This window comes from Nipponia nippon, unplaced genomic scaffold (genome assembly GCF_047370975.1).
Source record: "Nipponia nippon isolate SJK-2023a ecotype South Korea unplaced genomic scaffold, ASM4737097v1 scaffold_2, whole genome shotgun sequence".
In the NCBI taxonomy this organism is placed as follows: Eukaryota; Metazoa; Chordata; class Aves; order Pelecaniformes; family Threskiornithidae; genus Nipponia; species Nipponia nippon.
In genome coordinates, this window is record NW_028262336.1 from 64,223,953 (window position 1) to 64,247,222 (window position 23,270).

The 23,270-nt window shown below is 47.2% G+C and overlaps 1 protein-coding gene across 1 annotated transcript in view; it reads left to right on the forward strand.

Annotated features, from left to right (window-relative positions):
* Positions 1-6,130: 6,130 nt before the first annotated feature.
* LIMS1 (LIM zinc finger domain containing 1) overlaps positions 6,131-23,270 on the forward strand; it is a 78,231-nt gene continuing 61,091 nt past the window's right edge. Inside the window, exon 1 of the mRNA XM_087757275.1 lies at positions 6,131-6,252. Coding sequence (XP_087613401.1) covers positions 6,209-6,252 — 44 coding nt within the window. The 5' untranslated portion in view covers positions 6,131-6,208. The remainder of the gene's footprint in view (positions 6,253-23,270) is intronic.

Sequence of the window (23,270 nt, forward strand, 5' to 3'; positions counted from 1 at the left end):
AAGTGGAAAAATGCGCATCAGTTACTGCTCCAACAATTCAATCCACTTTGGTACTAGTGAATCATGTATCCTTCTTGCTGTCAGCTGAATGCCTGTAGGCTTCTTCAGAATGCAAGGTAAAGGTAAAGGTAATCGGTGTAAAAACCAGTGCGCTATTTCAGGCATGGGCACAGTCCCAGTCCTCTTATAATGACCTTTGAAAGCGTTTTAAAGTGATAGACGTTGGCTAGCAGCTGTATATGAGTATAGGATTTAAAGGTTTTCTTATTGTTTTATCTGGAAGCTTAATGGCTTGAAAATCGAAGCCTGTTCTGAGAACACTCAGAGTGTTTCTGGAGCGGAGGTACGTATTAGTTCTTGGATCTCTTGCCCTTTGCAGCACGCAGGACATCTCAAAAGTTAAAACCATGGAAACCATTACAGAATTCCAGAAAAAGGCTTTTACCTAAGTACTGTTTTACTGTCGTTATTCCCCTCTGTGGAGTTAAGTTGCTGATGCTCAGCATTACTTTTGCCAAGGGAGAAGGCCAATCATACCATTTTAGCTTTTAGCATCCAAATATTTAGACAGACTCGTTGGTGTTCCTCTCGCGAGTGGTCACACCATCGCCTTAAACCTGCAGCTGCAGCAACCTAGGCAAAGCTGCCAGCCTTTGCCGGGGGACAGCTGGGTGGCCGCTCCGCTCCGCGGGCAGAGGGCTACAGCCTTTGGGAGAGTGGAGAGAGAAGCAGCTGGAGGGAATAAAAACTTAACCAGCTCCTGTTGTTGACAGGGTGGCTCTCCCTCCCTGCCCTAACTAGCCTTTCTCTTGGAAACTGGTTAAACCAGTTCTTTGCAGAGCAGTGGGGGATAGTGGATATATCATGCTTCTCTTGCAGGAGAAGGATTTTCAGAAAACGCAGAAAAGCTAACAATAGGTTTTGTAACATTCTGTGAAGGATGGAAATTGCGCTGACAAAAAGCTTAAAATAGAAAAATGACAGACTTAAATTACTTCGAGTTGGAACTTGTTTCCCCCCCTCCAATTATCCCAAGGTCTTTGACTGAATTCTGTGCTGCTTGACTCTTGAGCGACATTTCCTCTCTTTGGAGGACCTCTGAATACTGGCATTAGCAAAGCAATCCAAATAACCACACAAAATAATAAACAGGTAATTAAAACTAGTCGCATCAAATTGTTGTCATCAAGCAATGACTTTTTTTTTAACCAATGGCGATACCGCTGATCTTGCAATAGCTGGGGATGCTCGTGCTAAAATACGGTCCATACGCGGTAGAGAAGGATGGGTTTGTCAGCAGGATTTGCCGTCAGATTTGTTCCCCACCTTCTGCTGTTGAACAGTGATGACTTTGAAAAACTATTTCTGAGGGGTGGGTTAGGAATTTGGGGTGGCTTAGGGAGAGGTTTATTTTTTATGATAGGTGGAGCATAATGACAATAGCCTGATAAACAGAAAGGATGACTGTGTATTAAATTAACTCTTTTTATAGCTTTATCTATCAATGTAGACTAAGCTTTCGGTTTGGAATAGATGCCCTGAACTTTTTTCAAAGCATCACCAGCAATAAACATTGCTGTGGACAAATTTCCATATTCTTCTGTTATATGCAAGTGGCGTACAAGCTGAAATAAAAATGTGAGCATAATACCATGATCACCAAAAGTCATTAAGTTACTTTTTAAAGTACCTGTTTTGTGGTGCTGCCATAAGCTTGTTCTTTAGCTGTTAGTGTGTCCGTCCAATTACTGACCTTGTCACGAAGCAGAAATTTATGCTGCTAAATATGGAATTTTAATGATCAATTTTGCAGGGTTTTGAGATTGATCTTCAAAAGTTATACCCCTGTTCTTGCACTATCTCCTTCCATCTTCCAAGAAAAGGTGAAGCCAAATATACTAGGCATGTGTAAAGTGCATGAAGCAGAAATTTGATTCTGCTTTTATAAGGATGTCAGAATGATCACTAAAATAAGTCTGTTAGTACTCTGGGTAAATTATAGGCTATTTTTAAAAATAGCAAAGATTTTTATGGAGATCAAATAGTGGTCAAAGCTTATTTCCACAATTGAGTTGTGAAGTTACTAATGCTGAGCAAGAATGTGAAACCGACTTAATTTGTTACTTGTGACTTCATTAACAGTTTTGCGAGGAATGTTTAGCTGGACAACCTGTGTTCAAAAATTATTCATACTTAAATGGTCAAGCTTTCCTTTGTTCTTGCTTTAACTTCATATCTTTGAAGGTATGACATGAAGAACACTGACACGGTTTACAGTGGAAATCTATTGATTATATTAAGGTAAACAGCCACGGGGCTGCTGTGTTAACAGGCACTCCGGGTGACTAACAACACGAGGAAGAATATACCATCTGCGGTTGCATGAAGTCCTGGGAGAAAGCAAAAGCTAGAGCAAATACCACAGCTGGAAGTTACTTAGTCAAGTCTCTTCATATCACTGTGGCAAAACTGTACAACACTTTTTCTGGAAATGAAAAAGGACTTGGTGTAAAGATGCTGATATTTGTGATCAGAGACAGGCAGTCAAGTTCTTTCACCAAGCAGCCACCTTCTCGTCTGCCTCCCCAGTAACCCTTCCCTTCTCACTTCTTCACCAGGCCTACAATAACAGCCTTGTTTGGTGTCACCAAAGCCGATAACGTGTATAGCTCCGAACAGGCAAAGGTTTTGTGCTGTCACTTCCACCACTGCCAGCCACGGTACTGTATTTTGGCATTTCAACAGTCATGGAAGACTTAAAGTGCTCTGGAAACAGAGCATCAAAAGCATATGTCTACTTAAAACTGCTTTTTACTCTAGTCTAGCAGGGAGAGATGGGAGGGGGAAAAAAAAAAAAAGAGACATTAATTTTGTGATTAATATGCTGGTCTGGAGACATGGAGTCCAAAGTCCCTGCTTTGCCACATGCTTCCTTTGTGAATTTAATTTCAATTTCTCTGTTTCCTCACTCGTCTGCTGGGGATAATGGCACTTCTCCTCCTGATGCCAAGTGCATTAGCAGTCGAATGTTTAACTTCGTGATGGGAGAGCAGCAATAAATAGGCAGATTACCATATTTTCTACAAACTGCATAGGAAGAAAATGGTTGTAGCCTTTCATTGTACTGGACTGGAAGGAGTGACCTTTTTTTTTCTTTTCAGTTTGCAGTGTGTGTTTGTGAACCCTATTAAATTATTTGTATTCTGGACTGAATTTTACAAGTTAATTAGAATGCCAGCATGCTCTAATACTACGTAATGGAGAATTAATAACGATTAAGTATTGTTATTTCTGTTGTACAGAAAGACACAACAAAAATGTAAATCAGACCCCAAAGCCAAGGCACAAACTTGCTGCAAAGTGCACAGAGCCTAAGGAGGCAATCTGCGAAACTGAATTCCTGGCTTTTCGTGGTACGGTGCTTCCAAAAGCAGCTAGTACTTAGCATTTGGCATACGTACATGTTTGGGGGAGGCTCTCCCGCTCTCTACGAATGCCTTTGCTACTTTGAGATTATATTGCCAGCTAGGCTCCGGGGATCTTATCTTTAAAAGCACTGGAAAACTGCACATGGTGCAATTCACTTGCCATTAAATCTATTAATGTGATCTCTAAAGGAAGGAGCGTAACGGCTGCGCTCGCTGGCAGGCCCTGCCAGTTAATTATTTCCAGAGTTCACTGTTTTGGAGTTTGCTGCCCTGGTAGTTGCACGGCTGCCCAGCCACCTCCCCCTGTTTCAGGCTGTGCTGGTCAGAGGTGCTGCTCTTTGGCTGGGCGCAGCAGTCAGGGGCAGCTGCCTCGTACAGCCCCCCAGCAGGACGGGCAATGGGAGAGACCCCGAAAGCCTTGCAGACAAACTGAGGTTAATTAAAGGAATAATAGGGATTCATAGGGAATAATCGCTATGATTCTATGATCCTTGCAGACAAACTGAGGTTAATTAAAGACATTCATGAAGCTGCCTACAAGTAATGGCAGACAGCCCAAAGTTGATTAGAAAAAAAACAGAAGGGTACTATTACCTTCAGCTGGCACAGAATGAGTACTTACTTACTTAGATGATATAAGGAAGCTCCGCTGCCAGACTCATTAAAATGAGTGGGTGTTTTGGTTTTGTTTTTTTTTTTTTGGGGGGGGGGTGGGGGGATGTCTGTTTCATTTTGTTTTGTTTTTTAACAGAATCACAGACTGGTTGAGGTTGGCAGGCACCTCTGGAGGTCATCTTGTCCAACCTCCCTGTTCAAGCAAGGCCACCTTGAGCCAGTTGCCCAGGTCCATGTCCAGACAGCTTTTGAATGTCTCCAAGGCTGGAGACTCCAAAACCTCCCTGGGCAACCTATGCCAGTGCTGGGTCACCCTCACAGTGAAAAAGTGTTTCCTGATGTTCAGAGGGCACCTCCTGTGTTTCAGGTTGTGCCCACTGCCTCTGCTCCTGTCACCGGGCACCACTGAAAAGAGCCTGGCTCCATCCTCTTTGTACCCTCCCTTTTCAGGTATTTATATTGATAAGACCCCCCCGAGCCTTCTCTTCTCCAGGCTGAACAGTCCCAGCTCTCTCAGCCTGTCTTCATAGCAGAGATGCTCCAGTCCCTTAGTCGTCTTAGCGGCCATTCGTTGGACTCTCTCCAGTACGGCCATGTCTCTCTTGTACTGGGGAGCCCAGAGCTGGGCCCAGCCCTCCAGATGTGGCCTCACCAGTGCTGAGTAGAGAGGAAGGACCACCTCCCCCTCTTCTGGCATACCATTCCTTACCTTTTCCAGCCATATACTTTATTTCCCCCTGTGTACAGAAATGTAATCCCTATGATGCTAAACTTTTGCTATGTTTGGATTCCTAAATTTGGCAGGCAAAACCAAACTGTGCCAAGGAGCAAACAAACAAACAAAAAGCCAGCAGTCTGATGTCTCTGTGTTTTCACAGTTGTAGTTCTGTCCAGGACCCTGCTTGGGGCATACCAAACAAATAACTTCTGTGAATTAGATTCCTGAAAGTTTACATTTTGTTCCTAGTCCTAATGGATACTGAAGTAGATGTACTCTGTGTACATGTAGTTCAAATTACGTTCTGATGTGTTTTCACCTGTACCTGCCTACGCTGATTTTCCCTGGCTTGCCATACTCCCCGAACGTGCTGTCTTCCTGGAGCCGCGCAGAGACCTCCTTACCCCTGGCACTCAAATATTTGCATTTTTCATTTCGCCACGCCACTTCCTTCTTCTGATACTAAGAATGGCAATGGGCGGTGATACGGAGTGCTTAATAGTCCCGCATTTTCTATAACGCTCTTTTCATTCATCCGTACGTCTCTGAACTTGGACGGTTTGGAATGAGATTGCTTCTCTCCAAGCGAAGCAGGGCCTCTGCCTTCAGGGTTGGCAGCTCCGGTGTTGAAGGTTACTTACTTGTAGTGACTTTCTAGAAAAGGGAGCTGAACCTGAGCGAGGTGCCGGCCTTTTCCCGTCTGATTCCTTAATAGTACCGTTAAATTTTTAAATATGGGGACTAAAAATGGAGTCTCGCTCCAGTAAACACTCACCTAAACGTATTTGGTGCCTTAAGGCGAGGCGATAGCTCTCTCGCTAGAAATAATACTGTACTACACAACCACATGTAAGAAATAGTAAAAATACTTGCAATTGTTTTGACAGCAATTTTCTGTTCTGGAAAAAAGCCCAGCAACGCCCGCTCTCCAGCACCTACTTCGGGTAACTCCGCGGGGCTTTCTGCCCGCGACCCCCCCTCCGGCCGCCTGCCTGCCCCGCGGGGCTGCTGAAAGACGCCGATCACCCGATTCCCCTGACTTGCGCCGATTTAACTCCCCCTGCCCCGCTGGGGAGCAGCCGGGGGCGGCGCGGCCCGGGTCCCCAGCGCCCGGCGGGGAGCTGCCGGCCTGCGCCGGGCCGGGGGGCGAGGGCCGGGGCGAGGAGGGAGCCGGGCGGCGCGCAGGCAACGCCGGGGAGGCGGGCACGCGCTGCCGGCGGGGGTGGGGGGCGCGGCCGGTGCTGCCCGGGGCGGGGCCTGCCTGCGGCTCGCGGCGCCGGGCCCGGCAGCGGCAGCGGCGGCGGCAGCGGCAGCGGCGGCGGCGCGGGCAGCGCGCGCCCCCCGGCGGCGGCGGCGTGTCGGCGGGGCGGCCGCCCGGCGCCATTACCGCCGCCCGGCGTGGCTCCTCCCGGCGGCGGCGGGCAGCGGGGCGGCGGCGGCCGGCGGGATGCTGGGGGTGGCGGCAGCGGCGGCGGGGATGACCTGTAACAGGTAGGAGAGGGGCGGCGGGGCCGCCCGTCCCGTCCCGTCCCGTCCCGTCCCGTCCCGTCCCGTCCCGTCCCGCCTCCCGCGGCGGGCGGCTGCCGAGGGCGGCGCTTTGTCTCGGCGCGGTGCGGCCGGGCCGCTGTCACCGGGCGCTGCCCCGCTTGCTTGAACCCCCCGGCGCCCCGGGGAAGGCGGCCCCCCCTGCGCCGCCGGTCGGGAGGCGGGCGGCGGCGGAGGGCGGCGGCGCCCCCGCGCTCCGGCGGGGTCTGGCGGGTGGGAAGCGCGCTGGGATGGTCCCTGGGGCGGGCTGGTGAAGGGGCTGGGGTCCCGCCGAGGGGGCTGGGGGTGTGCAGCCGTGCAGGTGTGCCGCCGCCTCGCCCCGCCGAGTTCCCGCCTCAGCCGTGAGGTTTCCCCTTCCCTCCGGCAGCCGCGCCGGCGGGAGAGGCAGGGGGGGCAGCGTGGGCACGGCAGCGGTTCCTCCTCTCCCGTGCCGTCCCTCCGGGGTTACGGGCACACGGGGAGCAGTGGGGCGGCTTCTGCGTCCTCCTTGCAGCAAACTGGAAATAATCCACAAAACTCGAGTGTAACACATAGAGAACGGAGCGTGACCGTGATTTAACGCCCTTTGGGTTAAAAGGCGCCCTTTCTTGAGGGGGGTTATTGTTGTAAAAGAGCGGTACGAAACAACCTCGGGTAGTTATGTGGGGAGACTTGTGTAGTTTTATTTATATTGCACAATTACTGAGTAGTCGTATCTTAGGGCAGGGTTAATGGGGATGGGTAACGGAAAGCGAAGGCTGTTCTGTTAATCGCCCGGCGTTTCAAAGCCTCACCCGTTGTAGTTGCTTCTTGGGAAGAAATGTCCCAAATTAAAGCACTGGGCCAGTGTTGTGCTAGTATGTCGAAACCTGGGCTTGAGGGAAGGGAAAAGAGCCATTTTGTACCCAGTGCCCTGGCTGGCACTGGCTTGGGCTGCAGGTTCAGGACAGCTGCTGGCACACGCAGACTTTAGCCTGGCTAAAGACTGCCTTATCTTTCCCGCACCTGATTTCTGCTGCGAATTCCTCCAGCTCTGCACCACACCTTTGGAGAAAAGCTGTGGCAGCAGCAAAGTCAAGCCGAATCGGGGCTACCGTGGTGGCACCCTGTGCCGGCGTGCGGCGGGGTGGGCTGCTGAGCCAGCTCTGCTCCCGGGTGCCGCTGGGGCAAGGCAGGGGAGGCAGCAGGATCTCGCCAGCCTTGACCAGCTTTAGCTCTAGCAGCTATGTGCTGAGAAACAGAAGGTAACATCGTTCAGATGTCCACGTGTATTATGGTAACTGGTTTTTCTTCAGTTGTCCCAAAAGCCACTCGCTTTCCTAGCGGGTGATGGGTGCTTCCAGGCCAGGCTTCTTTCTGCATTCCCGAAAGTGGCCGAGTTGTCAGTGTCCATGCTGCAAGCGTCAGTCTCTTGCGACTGCAAGGATCTGCGTGTTGTTCAGCCCCGCACAGGTGCTTCAGCTCCAGTGTGAAGGCTGCTTCTCCGGGTAAATAGAGCAATTACATATTTGGCATCTGTTCTGCTGAAGTTGTCGGGGAGCAGGCCAGCTGCCCTGCTGGTACATGTTTCCCAGGATATGAACTGGGCTACACCCCTGGCACAGCGAGAAATTTTGGGACAAAGTCAGGCTAGAGCCTACGCTTGCAGAAACTTGCTGACATGAAGTCAACGGAGCGCTCTGCTGGGAGCCCACCTCACTCAAAGCTGTCTTGGGGGGAGCTTCTTCAGCACAAAATGCATACGGTGCATCCCGCGGCGGGCAAGCGGATGGCCGGCACATCCAGGGAAGCGGCGGCGGCAGAGCGTCCGGCCCGGAGTACGGCCGGTGGCTCAAGCATCTTTCCGTGGCAGTGGGGACGAGCCCTGCCGCCTCCCGGCCGAGCAAATCCTCCCATGGCTGAGAGAGTCAACCTGGCATCCCACCGCTGCTGATGGGCCCTGAATACAAACTGCTTGCCCAGCCAGGGCTGGACATGGGGCCCCTTGCCTAAATTGGACGGCCCCTCTGTGCCTCTGTTCTCTCCATTTTTTGGGGTGAATCGTCGTATCGAGGACAAGGGGCTGTGCTGCGCTGGGGTTAAGGAGATGAAGGTGCTGTGCAGTTGATTCTTGCAGAAGCGTGGCTCGAAGGAGCTGCCGGCCCAAGCAGGGAGCTCTGCTCGCCTGGCAGGGCGGCACGGTGGGGAGAGGCTGCGGGGTCAGCTCCTTTGGGGGAGACGGTTGCAGGACTTCTGGTCAAGGGGGTTTTCTTTAGATGATGCCAGTCTGTTGAGGTCAAAATAAATCAAAAGGGCAAGGTTTGTGTAAGATACATTTCCATTTGGTAAAATGTGAGGGGAGGAGATTAAAAATTGGTGCGTTTTCTTGTTTTGATTCTTTGGGGGAAAAAATAGTAGAAATGCAAACGTTTCATTCAAAACCACTTTTTAACAAAATATAAGGTGGTCTCAAAAGCTTCTGCAGGCTGAAACTCTTAAGGGATTTTGGATCTTGACTTTTTGCTCTGATTTAGGCAGTTGAAATAATGTAAGTTTTGGGGAAGAAAACAAAAAAGGAAAGAATGACTTGAGGTCTCTCTCCAGATTTGGTACACGGAAGAGGAGCAGACATCTGGTCAGCAGGTACCCACAAGGAGTTCGTTATTGTCCTCTGAAATACTCTTCTTTTTAACTTTTTTTTTTTTTTTTCTTCTCCACTTTATGGAGGCTTTTTGAACTCCAGTATGGAGGCTTTTTGAACTCCAGTCGCTGCCGTGGCTTTTGTTTTGCAATGAAGGCAACTTGCAGGCTGGCACTGTACCCTGGCCGCCCCGTTACCCCTGGCGCGGCTGTCACGCTCCCTGTCAGGCTGGGAGATCGGACCCTGCCTCTGAGGAGAGGATTTGGGGCAGGGAGGGATGCGCGGTTCGCCCTGTAGCTGGGATGATGCTGGGTAGTGGGTTGGGTTTCAATGTTTGGGTTGAGAGTGCCTGAGTTGGGTTTTTTTTAGGGTGGCAGAGGGGATTGCAGGCTGGGTTTTGTGGGCAGCTTTTGCAGCTGGTTATGCTGAACTCTTCTTGATGTGTTATCGTTGGAATAAGTTTCTTATGCAGAGAAAAACATTAGCTTGCAGTTCAGAATGATTATTATCTTAAGCTTTTGTAGTTTCCTAGCACAAGCTATGTTTTTCTTTGTAGCAACAAATACACGGCAGCATGCAGTAAAATACTGAACAAAGCAAGCGCCTCTTTATTCAAAGCATAACTACATCGGAAAAACTAGCATAGACTCATTGGATTTACAGCTCTTGGTCCACTGTAGCCTGTGAAGCTCAAAAGTGGGCACTTAGTGTTACTGGCTTTGATAGGTAACTCCATAAATAAGAAGGTAAATGTGATGCTGCAGTTAAATCTCAGACCTGTAACCCGCAGGTCTTTTTCTTAGAACTGGCTCCATACAGTTACCACAGGGGAATCATTAATGGCCTGCAGTATATGGAGGATGGTTTGCGTAGTTAACAAATTCTTTTTCAAGTTGCAATAAACTATTTATTATTGAAGCACTTAAGGCAGGCTTTTCAGCTCCTGCAATTGTGGCTTCGTGCTAAGTGTGTTAGGTTAGACATCCTGATTCATCTGTGTTTTGTTCTCCTCCAAAGCCTGGTTTAAAGGTTTTTCACTTTGTAGCATAATGCAGTCTCTTAATACTTTTCAATATAGGGACGCTTTAACTATTAGCTGTGCTAAAAGCAGCTTGATAGTTTGTGGGGAAGTTACTTATGCAGGGCTTTCTATGATGGCAGGTGCTGATGACAAGGAAAATCAAACTGACAGTCACATTGTGATAGCCAAAGCCTTCCCTTGTATAAGCCGTCCATAGCATGAATCAAGCAGCCACGTACGTGGTCTGCTGCGCTTGTTGTTTTAGTGATGTGTTACAGTGCCCGTCACCCTTACAGCTTGTGCAGAAAGGCTGGTGTTGAGGCAGAAGGCGTGGAAGGAAGATGGGAAGGTCCTAATTCAATTTGACAATTAGAGAAAACATAGCAGGGGACTGTGCCCTGGGGTTAACACTTTTCTTCAAATTAGGACACTCCTTTGCAATTACTTCAAGCATTTTCCTTCCTGAGGTGTCTGAATCTTTATGAAAATGTGTACATACGGTTTTTTAAGCAGATAGAAGGGGAAAAAAAAAAAGTTAAGATACTGTAATTCCCTTGGTTGGTTTTGTGTACCTCGATGACCCTTTATGTGAAACAGTTTGATGAATTTGTCTCAGCACCTGGAGACCATGGGTGAGGTCAAGGGGGCAGGAGCTGGTGGTGTGCGCAGTGACAAACTGTTTATGGGCAAAGCGGACCTCTTGTCTGCAGTATGAAAACATGTTCCTGTGCAAAAATGGCATGGTCGGAGTATCCTAGGATGTGCGAAAAATAACGTTACAACAAGGCCAGCACCCAGGATGAGGTGTTATGCTCTGTATTTTTCACGTTAATTGCTTTTCCTTATATTTTAAATCAGAAGTCCTTGAGAGTTCCAGCTCTGATCATGCTTTTTTCCATCGCTTTTTAACTCATTAACAAAACCCACCAGCCGCTTCTACGGAATTTGATAAGGAGGTGAATCCTAAGCCACCTGGTGCATTTAGCGTTGTTTCAATCACTGCTTGCATTAAATAGTTTGAAGAACTGAGAACACACTGGTGGATGGGCTTTTGATTGAGTAAAACCTAAACTGGTGGGAACAGTAGAGTTAAAACCTTGGGGTTTATTGCTCGCATCATGGATGGGGAGACAGTGTGGATAATCTGAGAAACTAAGGCAACGTAATGATGTTATGAACGTTTCCTGGGTGGCCTGAGCAGTACGGGGAAGCTGCTGCGCTCGGAGTTATAAGGGTTTTCTGTATTAATATATTGTTTTAGTGTAGTTGAGGGCACTGGAAAAGACCACAGCAAAGCAATGCAGTAACGCCAGCAAATATTTGGGAGGCAACAACACGGCAGAGTGGCTCCTGTCCAGACCCCACGCTGACGTGCAGCAGCTGTGGGATTGATGTGGGGAGAGAAAACGCCACAGAGAAATAGTTTCAAATCTGCCCTGGGCGGGGGAAGGGGGGCCTCGATGCTTTGTTAAAGGACACTTTGCAGGGGCTTGGCCATCCCCACTGGGGCTGGGTGCTGCCCGGTGGGGGCGAGGAGCCGGCTGTCAGCATCTTGCCTTCGGAGCCGCAGCATCCCCGAGTCCTCCTTCGATGTCTCTGGGCGCGCTCCACCTCCGATTTGGGAATGAAAAATACAGCTTGGCAGGCGGGGCGGCAGGGGCTGCCAGCCAGCACTGTCAGGGGAAGGTGGCCCCTGCAGATTCAGGGCTGAATCAGCACAGCAGCCTCTGCTTGCAAAACCCTCCCGTTTTGGTGAATCCTCCGTTGTGAGGAAATGCTTGCAAATAGGCACGTATTTCAGTTTGTAGCTTTGCAGATGAACAGCGTGTGCTGCTGAGCTGCGTTGGTAGCAGGCCAGGCTTGTGTTTTGTGGCAGAGACCAACATTTGTGCTGGATTAAGTCATTTATTTTTGCCAGGGTCTGCTGGTAAATGGGCTGAAATTCACTTGGCAGCGGTCACCTCCCAGACCCAGCTCTGGCCAGTGTCACGAAGCAGGACAGACCGTCTCTGGGCCGTGCCGGGGCAGCTGCTCTTCCCGCAGGCGGTGATTACAGAGACATTTTAATTAAGCGTGTGGCTTGCGCTGCAGCTGACCAGGGTGACCTGCATGCTCCCGTCCCCCAGCATCTCTCGTGCTGGCACCAGGGAACTGAGCCAGCTGAAAACCCATGGCGAGAGAGATTGGTAGATATATAGATTTAAAACTGAGTTTGTCTCAAGCTAGATCGATTCCTTGATCTTGTGAGTGGTAGTGATGTCGGTGGGGAAGCAACGTGGGAAAGGTGAAATACCCGTTTCAGCAGAAGTATGGATTTGTGCCTGGGTTGTGTAGCCGTGGCCCGGAGCGCGGTGTTAAAGGTGGGGTCCTGTGAGGAGCTGCTGGGGATCTAAAGAAGGAGGGAGCAGTGTGTGTTGGTGGTCTGGGTCGGGGCTGGGGACTGCCGGCGGCCGTGTCGGGAAGGGGCACGTCCATGCTCCGTTGCACTGGAGGAAGGATCACCTGCCTGCAGTTTCTTCAAGGAGGATCACCTGGGTAATTTTGCTTGCTGCTGTTGAAAGCACATTTGAATACGTTCTTTCTGCAGCTTGTTGTCCCCTCCTACAGCCCTGCCTGAAGGGAAACCACCCCGGCAGTGGTTTTGTCATGGTTGTCACAGAACTACTTGTCAGAAATTCACCTTCAGAGGATTTGGAGGAAGGAGATCCCATGTCCCTTTCCTGTGACACGTAGGTTGTGGTTAGAAAGGGCACGGAGAGTAGCGACACATCAACGCCTGTTTAAATCTACCTAGCGTTTGTTGGCATGACGCGACTTCATGATCTGAAGGCGCCAGGGGCTTGCTTCACCCATTGCTTTCGGGTTCCAGAGGAGCTGGGTGCTGTTTATACCTGCTTGTACTGTCGGGGAAGAAAAAAATAATGGAGCAAGAGCTGTGCCTGTGAGGTTTTACCGGCTGAGCCCCACCGTCTAGAGACACAGCTGTGGGCCAGCCACGGCGCATGTGGCTGCTTGCTCGTTTTGCTCAAGGGCTGTACAGGGAGACAAGGCAAGCTGCTGTGGGAAAGGGGGTTTGATGGGAGCTGTCAGCGAGCTTCACCGGGGCTGAAAGGAGAAGGGCAGGAACCTCTTGAGGGCGACATTTCTGTAGTGCTTTTAAACATCTCAGAAAACAAAGTTTTTCCTTTCGTGAGTACATGCAGTTGCAAGAGAGAGGCAATATTCTGACTATATGAGAAAGGAATCGAAGCAGATCATTTTAAAGCTGCTGCTGTTAAGAAAAAGCTGACTTCCGAAATCTTTGTTCCTTCATTCACATTTTTTCCTTTTTGTCAGCCAGCCTCAGGAAATGAGAACATTCTTTTGGCTTTCCGTGCCTGAGTCACATCTTATGTATATATATCTCTCTATATAACAATAAGTTAAAACATCTGGAGATGTTTGTTTCAGAGAGGTACTTGTATTAGGGTATCTGAGCTTTAAATGTTTGTACACAGTTGGATGTTTCCAGAGTTTCCCATACTTCTCTGGTTACAAGGATATGTATATTGCTGTTTGTTAGAAAAGCTGAGGGAAATGTGCTGATAACCTAGGGAATATACAAACAAGTAAAGCCTTTAAAGAAAGTGAGAATTTGCTATTTTTTTCAAAAATTAAACTATATCTAAGTGGTTGTTTAATGTGAGTTGCATCCAAATATGTAGCTCTTTAATGTTTGCCAAGTATGTATTTAAAAAAAAAAAAGTGTGAGGAAGAAAATCCCTGTCGCTTTTCTCTTGTTCTTTAAAAAAAGAAAAGGAAAAGGAAGTAATTAAAAGCTCATTATACTCATCTCCACCGTTCAGCGAGCTGACACTCAGTGGGCTCTGGCAGCGCTCTGGGTGCACAACGGGGTCTCACTGCCTCCCTCTGTCCTCCCACCGGGGTCACACGGGGATCGTGAGACTTTGTTTGAAAAGGAAAAAAAAAAAAATCCATTTAGTTTAACTGAAGGACAAATATTTAACTTCGGTGGGGGAGGTGGTGGGATTTAGGAGAACAAATAAAATTGATGGGAGACCGGGGCCAGCGGGCGCCGGTGGTGTCCCGTGCAGGGATGGATGGCAAGATCGCGGTGGGACACGAGGGGAAGATTCCCCCAAGGGGCTCCCTCTGCCTCCGGGTGCTGACGGCAGCTTCTCCTCCCGCAGCTCCCACTGAAATGCCCTTGAGTTTATGGCTCGGATAAGAAACCTCTCACTGATCAAATATTTTGATTGCATCCTGGCCTTCCTGTTAATTTCTTTGATCTTTTCTCGTCAGTGGATTATAGTGGACTTTCAAAAGTCTTGCTTGTTGAAATAGTTGTATAAATACAGTCATCAGGGTAGGTGTTATTTAGAAAAGTACTTATCTCCCGGAAAAAAAATCTACCTCCTTTTGCCCCTTCAGTGTGCTAGTTTGCCACAATATGTCAAAGAAGTGTGATTTCTGTAATTATATCAAAGAATAGCAGCTTATTGTTAATTGTTTGAAATAATCTAAAGGCCGGTGGGGCTTGTTCTTTTGGCTGATTTCCTGCTCATTCAAACACTGAAGGACTGTTTCAGGTTCACATTTTCAAAAAAAAAAAAAAAAAGAAACCCGTAGAGCCAGGACAGTCTCTGGGGGAAACTGATGGGCTCGCAGCCCTGTGATGAATCCCCCTCTGTTGAAATCTCCAGCAGTTACAGTTTCTCTTTTTTTCAAAGAGAAAAGGCTCCTCTTCTCCCCGGGCATCCCGCTCACAAGATGTCCCCTGTGAAATGGCATCGCTCAGCCCTGCCTGATGCCACGCTGGGAGCTGGATGTCTTCAGGCGGCGGCACAAAGGCGTCCGGTCACCAGGCCGAGTGTAGCTTTGGGGTGCGGCCGGGGCGGCGGGGGGATGAGTTGTGCCATAGCTTTGCAATCAGATGAAGCAAGGAAGGAGGGATAAAATATTGCTGGTGACTACGTATGATTGTAAGCCCAAAGGTCAGAGTTTCCAATCTTTGTCTAAGACTGAAAGCCGCGTTTTCCTTATTGTCGCATGCAGGATGGGAACGATCGCCCTGACCTCTACAGTGGGACCTGGAGAGGGTCCGAGGGTCTTCAGCGGTGGTGGGGGGCTCTGGCTGGGCCAGCACAGATCCCAGCACTCTTCTCAAGGGAAGGCAGGATGCTCACATCCGAGGCAAACCTCACCCAGCAGGCACTGCTCTTCAGACCCATCCCTTCCCCAGCCTGCATTTAATCTGCTGCTGGACCAGGGCTTCGCTTTGAAAAGCACAGAGAAAATGAAGTGCTATTTTAAGTGTCACGTATTAATGACGCTGCTTCATTTTGACGCAGGTGAAGCTCTTTGTGCTTGCGATTGCTTAGCTGATACACTGCAAGGGGAAAATAATTTGGATTTCTTGTCTCGAATTGAATCCGAGTCACAAATGTAAAAATCAGTATTTTTATTATTACCATGCAGAGATGGGTAAACAGTACAGTTAAGAGGATCCTTAACATTACCCTTGGGAAAATTACTAGAACATGATAAAATGGCAGAGGATCCAGGAACAGTAATATTGCGTTATTGCTCAGGTTTCATGAGAAAGCTTTCTGCTCACCTTGGGCTATTTCTTCATTTATAAATAGCTTTGTGAACCTGTATTTAAGAGAGTCATTCAAGGAGTTTAATGCTGTTGCATAATATCAATGTCTTTTCAGAGCAGTTTCAGCATGGACAGATTCCCAAGGTAGGCAGAATTATGAAATGAACATTTTGTGTCATTGAGGTAAAATTGGTTTAGTCATTTTTACCTGATGGATTTTGATAATGTGTGGCTGAGTAGCTGTGTAGTGGTTTGATTGACGTAACGGATTTTCTGTTCAGTCCATAAATGCACAGTTGAAAATGTGCAGTGGTGTTACTTCCATGCACATACAAAAATAAGTGCCAGAGTCTGCAGAAGGGAAGTGATGGGGAAGATGCTGGGTTGTAAATCACTGTGTGCCCAGCAGAGCCGCCACAGCCGTTGCAGCCGTCACTTGGACGAGTTGGGTGGTGGCAACGTGGTGTTGGGAGATCTTCAGGGGGGAGAAGGTCTCCATCCTGCCGGAGGAGGAACCACGCCACTGAAAGCTGTCTTCTGCTGTCCCACCTGTGTAGGCGTGAAGGATGTTGATGGTACTGATGTTAGGAGAGAAAAATCCTCTGCTTATGTTGAGTAATGCTCCTCGTTCTGCTTGCATTACAGATATTTACCAGTTCTCTGTGCCACAGTGAGGGGAGAATACAATGAAAAACTGCTGAGTCCAGGTTTTCTAACACATCATTGATCCCTTTCCGTGCAAGTGTGTGCAGAACGAGCAGGGCCTTCGTTCCAGATCAAAAGGTTTTCCATCAAACTTGGAAAAACTAAGTTATCCACTGCGTAGTCATGGTTTAAATAATAATGTTCTTGTAGCTGGTCCTGGGGATGCAAGAGAGAGGCAGGGTCTACCTGAAATAGTTAGAAGGAAATTCTTAGTTCATCATACTAAAAATACATTGTTCTGCATTCTACGGAAATGTCTAAAGTTCACCTAAAGTTCATGTTGATATGAAGTTCAGAAAGCCCAAAGAAAGTGTGTCTGTGCCATCTAATATTTCAGACTGTAGCACGAATTTTCATTAGTGCTTGAGTGGAAATGTTGCAAGGATGTTAACAGAATTTCATTTACTGAGAACTTTGTTTCATTTGCTCTTTTCCTTATGATATTGACAGAAATGAGGGAGGACAAGGAGCTTATAATATTTGTCTCAAATATTCTTATCTTAAAGTGAACATTAAAAATTTACAGAAAGGACATACTTGTTTTTTGGAAATTCATAAACAGGGAAATGTATCTAAGTAAAAATAATTGGATTAATTTATTTAGTCTGAAGACAATATAGTCCTGATCACACAGAGCGCTTGAGTTAAATTCCTGAGTTCACTTGGGTCAAGTTATGAGTTTAAATTTTCATTTCCTTGGAGTTAAGAGCTCAAGTGCATGGAGCTGGCACGTCACGCATCCCCAGTAACAGGGCCTGGGTTCACCCTCGTTGTCCATGGCTCACATAAGTGTTAAACTGCATCTGTGCTACTGTATTCTCTTTATAAGCTTTCTTAAGAGATACCTATGTCACGGCACATGAAGCATTTAAACCAACCAAACAGGTAAAAGTGGCAGGACAAAATGTAGGTTGGTTTTGGTTTTTTTTTTTTTAAGTGATTCTGCCATAAATTATTCCATAACTCTGTTCACTGTGCACAAGCAGGTGTTGCAGTAGGATGTTGTCTCCAAAATATTACTAACAATTGCCTGGTCAGGTATATAAACAAACACAGGATGCTTCTACTGAAGTCTTCCTTCCAAAGCAAGAAATGCATCAACAAGAATTGCTAACATTTTAAAACCTCAGTGGATGATGGTATGGCATCCAAAGCGCTGTGGCAAGGGGTGCTGTGGTCCTGCCTGTTGCCTTCACAAATTGTCATTGCTGGCATTTTTCTCCCTGGATGCTGGGAAGTTGCAGCTGCCCCTTGGCAGGATGATGCTGCCTGTACCCGAAGAGAAGGCGGTGGCGTGGCACGGCGCAGCTGGGGGAGGCCTGCAAAATGGCTGCTCGGTGAGCGATAACAGTTACAGCTGGGATCTCCAGACCCTCCTGCCAGGCCTATCCCCATGGGCTTCCTGCACTGAAATGCAAAACTTATTCCGTATAAGTAAGAAAGGAGTTGAGAGAAACAGTGGCAGCATCTGGGGACGTCCAAACACAAGGCAGTGGTCGGCAGCCCGCACGGTGGCGTGGGCGTGGGTACCCTCCTGGCGACTGCACCGGGGGGTGACACCACCTCTCCTGTCTTTTCTCAACGCGGGAAGAATTTTTTTTTCTTATGCACCTTATCATCTTACATTACCTTATTGTGGCATGCTAGGACGTTTAATTTTCTAACAGCTCTGGTGTATCTGGTTGCTTTGCTTCTGTAAATATGCATTTTCTCTGCTAACAAATGTGTGCTTTTACAGAGGACATCTTCAACACTTCATCAATCCGGACCACAGCGGTGGCTTTTTCTTCCTCTTCAGCACACAGGCACGAGGCCATGCTATGAACTGATTGCACTAATAACTAGTTTACGAGGGGGGTGTGGGGGGGGAGAAGAGAGGAAACTGCAGCTGAAGTCAGGAATTGTTTGCTTATTCATTAGTTATGAAGAGCCAAACTGAGGTCATTTCTAGCTAGCTCGCCAACGTGCTACTGCTTGCTTCGCTTGAGCTCTCTCTGCAGAGTTGCTGTCTGCATCGCCCCTCTGGCTGTATCTTTTGGGAGGTGAGGCCAGCAACCCAGGGAGGATGAAGATTAAATTGCCCTGTATTTTTTTCCAGGAATACAGGAGCTTTTTCTAAGAATACAGAAGTGTCCTCTACGGGGGAACAAATGTGTCCACCTCTCAAAATTGGAGGAGCGTGATTCAGAAAGGGCTTGTCTGCACTGCCATGTCAAGAGGGAAATGAGATGGACCACCATCTGCCTTTAGCATTTTTTTAAACAGAGCAGCTTTTGCAGAGGTATTTTAAAATGTGGGGGTTACTACCTTTTTTGCTGCTTGACAGTGATATGGAAATACCTGAGGAAGAGGTTTTAAGAATATTCTCCCCCCCCGCCCCCCCCCGGCCCCTTTTAATTTCTTTTTGATTTTTAACTCTAAAAATGTCAGTTTTGTCTTTCCTGACTCCTGTATGTGGAAGATTTGGGGCATGCTTGTTGGGAATGGATATCAATTTGTCCTGATACAAAACCATCTGTGAACAAGCCCTAAGGTTTTACTGTGACATCCCACTTGCTGTTGCTGTTGCCATGTTAATAGCTTTTCAGTCAGGTGAGAGTTTTGTAGCCTAGACAGGAACTGAATTTCTAATGGAGAAAATAAACTCTCCAAAACGAAAAAAAGGTTTTAATTAATAAAATGCTTGTCCTGATTTGTCTTTTTGCCAGCTTCTGTAATAAAGGTTGAAATGATAACCCATCAGAAATACAGGTGATTTTCCCTTACTCAGAATCAAGTTCCTTTGAAATCTGCAGGGGTATATCATTAACTTCAATAAAAATAGATTACTGGAGCTCTGTGACAATTCCATGAGACTGCATGTACATAAATAGAGAATACTGCACCAGTTTAAGGTAATATTTGATTATCTTCTGCATGTCGTTAGGAACACAGAAATACCTCAAGCTGTATGTTTGATCACTTGTTGTTTAATGTTTCTGATAACATGGGCAAATGCTGGAAGTTAGCATGGTTAACTGATTTGGTGCTGATGGATTACAGCAAGTCTTTCCCAATTCTCCTCAAAGCCAATTGAAATTCTGTTGTCCTGTTTAGTGGGGCTTGGTTTAGACTCAGGGGTCCATAAGTGGAACATCAATGGCCAAATAAGACAAAATACCTGGTAATACTTGGAAAATAACTCCGTCATTTTTGAAAGCTTGCTTCTGCATCTCAGATATAGAGAAGAAACTATTGCTGTTTTGAGGTAGTTTTGTCTGGATGGTACAGTAAGGTTGGTCTCATAACAGTTGCAGCTTGAAAGGATATTTTCCTAATCTATTGTTTTTCGTATTTAAAGAAGAGCAGCTGCTTATTAGATAAACGGGTACAGCATGCCTGCCCAGTGCCACATCCCTGTGCCCACAGATAAATGCCTTCAGTTGAAGATGTTGTAGGTTGGATTTTACACCTGGTAAAAGTATATTCTGTATAATTTATCTCATGCTTATAACTAGTAAATAAGGATGTTTCAGCTTTTTTTTTTTTCATGCAAAAGACCAGAATTTAAAAAGTGACTGTTGTGCTATATGACCCTATGGTTTTATTTACAGTGTTTTTCAACAGCTCTTGGCAACACCCTTAAGTTGCCATAATTGGGTTCGCATAGTTTGGCAAACCGTCATGCAAATGTAAATGTGAGAGAGAAAATGAAAGTCCGGACCTGCAGGCTACGAAAAGCGAGTCAGCGCAGGTCTGCTTGCTCAGAAGGCTGGCACCCAAATGACAGTTCAGTTTCAGTCTTACGCAGTGGAGTATTAAAAAAATTGTGTGTTAACCCAGTGTAGTGCTAACTGATATAATTTAATTTACATTTTCAGTCCGGTAGCCACTTGGCTGATGACCTGCATGTCGTTCTTTCAGCTTCGGTGCAAACGAAACAGTTAGAGATGGGTAAGCAAGAAGAAGGTGCCCGTTCGTGGGAGCCTTAATGGATCCTTGGATGAGCTCTGGGGGGTGAATTTTACAGTGGGCTCCTGGTGACCTGCCTGTGACTGGGAGGGCCTCTCACGGCTGAGGTAAGGTCCAGGTCATCTCCTGGGCATGGGTGGGTCCAGTCTGAGGAGCAGCTGCCTGTGCCATGGACTGGCGGCATTTTGCAGTAGTTGAATTTTGACAAAGCCAGAACACCCCTTTGAGAAAGTGAAGGCAGGGGAGAGGTGCTGCGCCTTGTAGCACTGCTTAGTGAATGATGTATGTGAATAAAACGGCAGCAGGAAAGACAGCATTTGCACATCAGCTTGACCAGGGGGATTTTAATCGCTTATGGTGCGTCCCACAAGCAGCAGGGCTCTGAAACGCCTGTAGGGGGGCAGTTCTGTACTGAAGAGGGTAAAGACGGAAGGAAGGAAGGAAGGAACATGAAGATAACACTTACAGTGTCTAAGTCACTGTGGTTTCTAAGGTGTCTGTTTCATTTGGACTGCTTGCTCAACAATTTTTCTGTTACTTTGCATTGCACCAGTACTTTTCAATGACATTAAGAGCAGCATATTGGGATTTAATAGTAAAAACAGGATTTTTGTTCATTCGGTATCATCCCTCAGTGCCCCGTGAACCAGATTTGATTCTGGACAAGTGTAATGATTTATTCATTAAGTCACTGAAACCATAATCTGTGTGTGTTGCATTGCATTTGTCTTCCTAATTGATTTACGCTGGTGATTTCTGCTGCATGCTGAGCACCAGGTCAGGCTGCTCAGAGCTACCTGTTATTATCTCCTTTATATATGTGTGGAAAAGGCAGCTTCTGAAGGGGATAGTTGCAAGGCAATGTTAGAACGGAAGATTTGCTGCCCTGGCAGCAACAGTGGCAACCAAATGTGGTATTAAACAGATGCTTGGACTACTTTTGCTTCCCCTCTGCAGTATTCCCATTGTAGCATCCCCAAAGGTGAGGGGGTGGGAGAGGGAGCACTTTGATTACAAGGATTGATAAAAGCCAATAAAACAAGGAGGACGTCTCCGCCACGAGGGGATTTTTAGAAAGGTCTGTTTTCCCCCAGGCTTGTTTCGTGGGCATGCAGTCTTCAGCAGGAGCAGGGCAGTGCAGCGCCTCGGTCCACGCTGGTCTGCTCTCAGCTTGGGGTCCTGCTGTCTCGAAAGGAGCTGTGGTGGGTCCAGCCTCTGCGCCGGGCTGCTCTTGCGATCCAGCCTCTCAGGTGTGGTGGCGGCGGCAAGGTTTAGCTGTGGGAACAGAGTGGGGAAGGATCTTCCGAAAAGTGACTTGACCAGCTTAGAGTTCCTATGCTGGTTGGTGTTGCACCTGTATCGCTGGTCAGAGGGCTGGGTAGAAATCCAGGAACTCCTCACTGCTTTTCCAGAAGGATGCCAGGTCTTGCTCGGCCTCTCCTCAAGCACTCCTGAAGAGTGAAAGATGACTGACCGCAAAAAAGTGTTGTCTACTTGAGAGGTTTAAAAACTTGTTCTTTGCCCAGTAATTGGAAAAAATGCCTAGCTTCATAGAGATTACAAGTTATCTGTCCTCTAAGTCTTTTTCTGAGGGAGGGTTATAATAGTGATGCTCTCCAATGGGCCATCCAGGTGGGAATACAGACTTTTAAATTTCTAGAGCATGTTGTGCGTGGCCTTGACATTTGAAATGTTGCCGTAAAAGTACAGACTAGCATTTCTAGATATGTTTTATTCCAGCTAACAGTACTGGCAGATTTCATTTATGCTGTAAGCAACTCTGATTCCTGTGCCAGTTTCTGAAAGAAAAAATTGCTGGTGATGTTCAGGGACACACATTATGTGTAAGTTAAGTGTAGCTTAGCATTGGGCTCGCACCCATGCGTGATGCTGCTCAGTGGGTCAGGCATAGGCACTAACAGTATCTGTGTTGAATTGGGCAGAGCATACAGTGTAGAGTTACTGGAGTTTATGCCAGCTGTGGGAAGACTGGTGATAACTTCATGTCAGTAGGTTTTATATCAGGAGAGGTCGCCTGCCAATATTTTAAAAAAATATTTGATCTGGGTAGGAGAGTTTATAGTGGACTGGTACTCAGCACCACACTGCTGCAGCATGTTTGATCCCGCCTGAGAAGCTGTGAAACAGGCTGTGCATAAACTGTGTCTCTGAACTGCGATGTCAAGGAGATTGCAGCTTGCTGAAGGTCAGAGAGCAGGGCCAGGAATGGTATACAGATTTTTTTGTTGTTGTTGATTGTTCAGGAAAAAGAGAGCTTAAAAGCAAACACACACAAGCAGCAAACAAAGAAAGCCTTTGCTTTGCCAAATGTCTTGCTCGTAAGAACATCCTCAATGAGATGCTCTTGAGCTGGCATCCATCTCCTGCCTTAGGGGGAAACACAGTCTCTGTTGTTCCTTAGTGGTTTCTGTTTTACAAACCCCTTGTTTTTATACCCTCAGTTATAGGTTGATTGGACCGATTATTCTGTATTTGGGAAGGTGCCTTTGAGCAATCTAAGCAGACATTGATGTTGGCCTGAGGATAAAGCAACCTCCTCCCCCTTGAGTAGAGGATGTTGCTCTGAACCCAACAGTGCGGCGTTCTCCTCTGGCTCCTCTTCGGAGGGCGAGGATGGCACAGCAGTCCCCGCAGTGACACTCATCCCTCCCTTTGGGTAGCTATGTGCTATTTGGCATGGTTGGCCTATGTACATTCCTTAAGATTTTATTAAAAATATGCATTTCTCTTGTACTTTATCCAAGTACAAATGAAGTATTAATGCCGAAAGGAACTCAGCAGGAAATCCTGTGGCTGATCTGACCACAAGGAAAGTTTTATCTTTGTTTGTCTCTCTTCCCTTTTGCCTCTTACTTCCAGTATCTAATTGCTCTTCCATGGTTCTTGGCACTGGTGATTAAAGCTGAGGGCTGATTTCTTTTTTTATTTTTAATATCTTTTGGCATTTATAGGCTGAAAGTCAGGACATGGAGAGATCAGAATTTTAAGGAACTTCGGGCCATTTTGAGCGTGTTCTTTGTGGAAATCAGGTTTCATTTCAAGTTTTAGGTACAGGATAGTTCAAG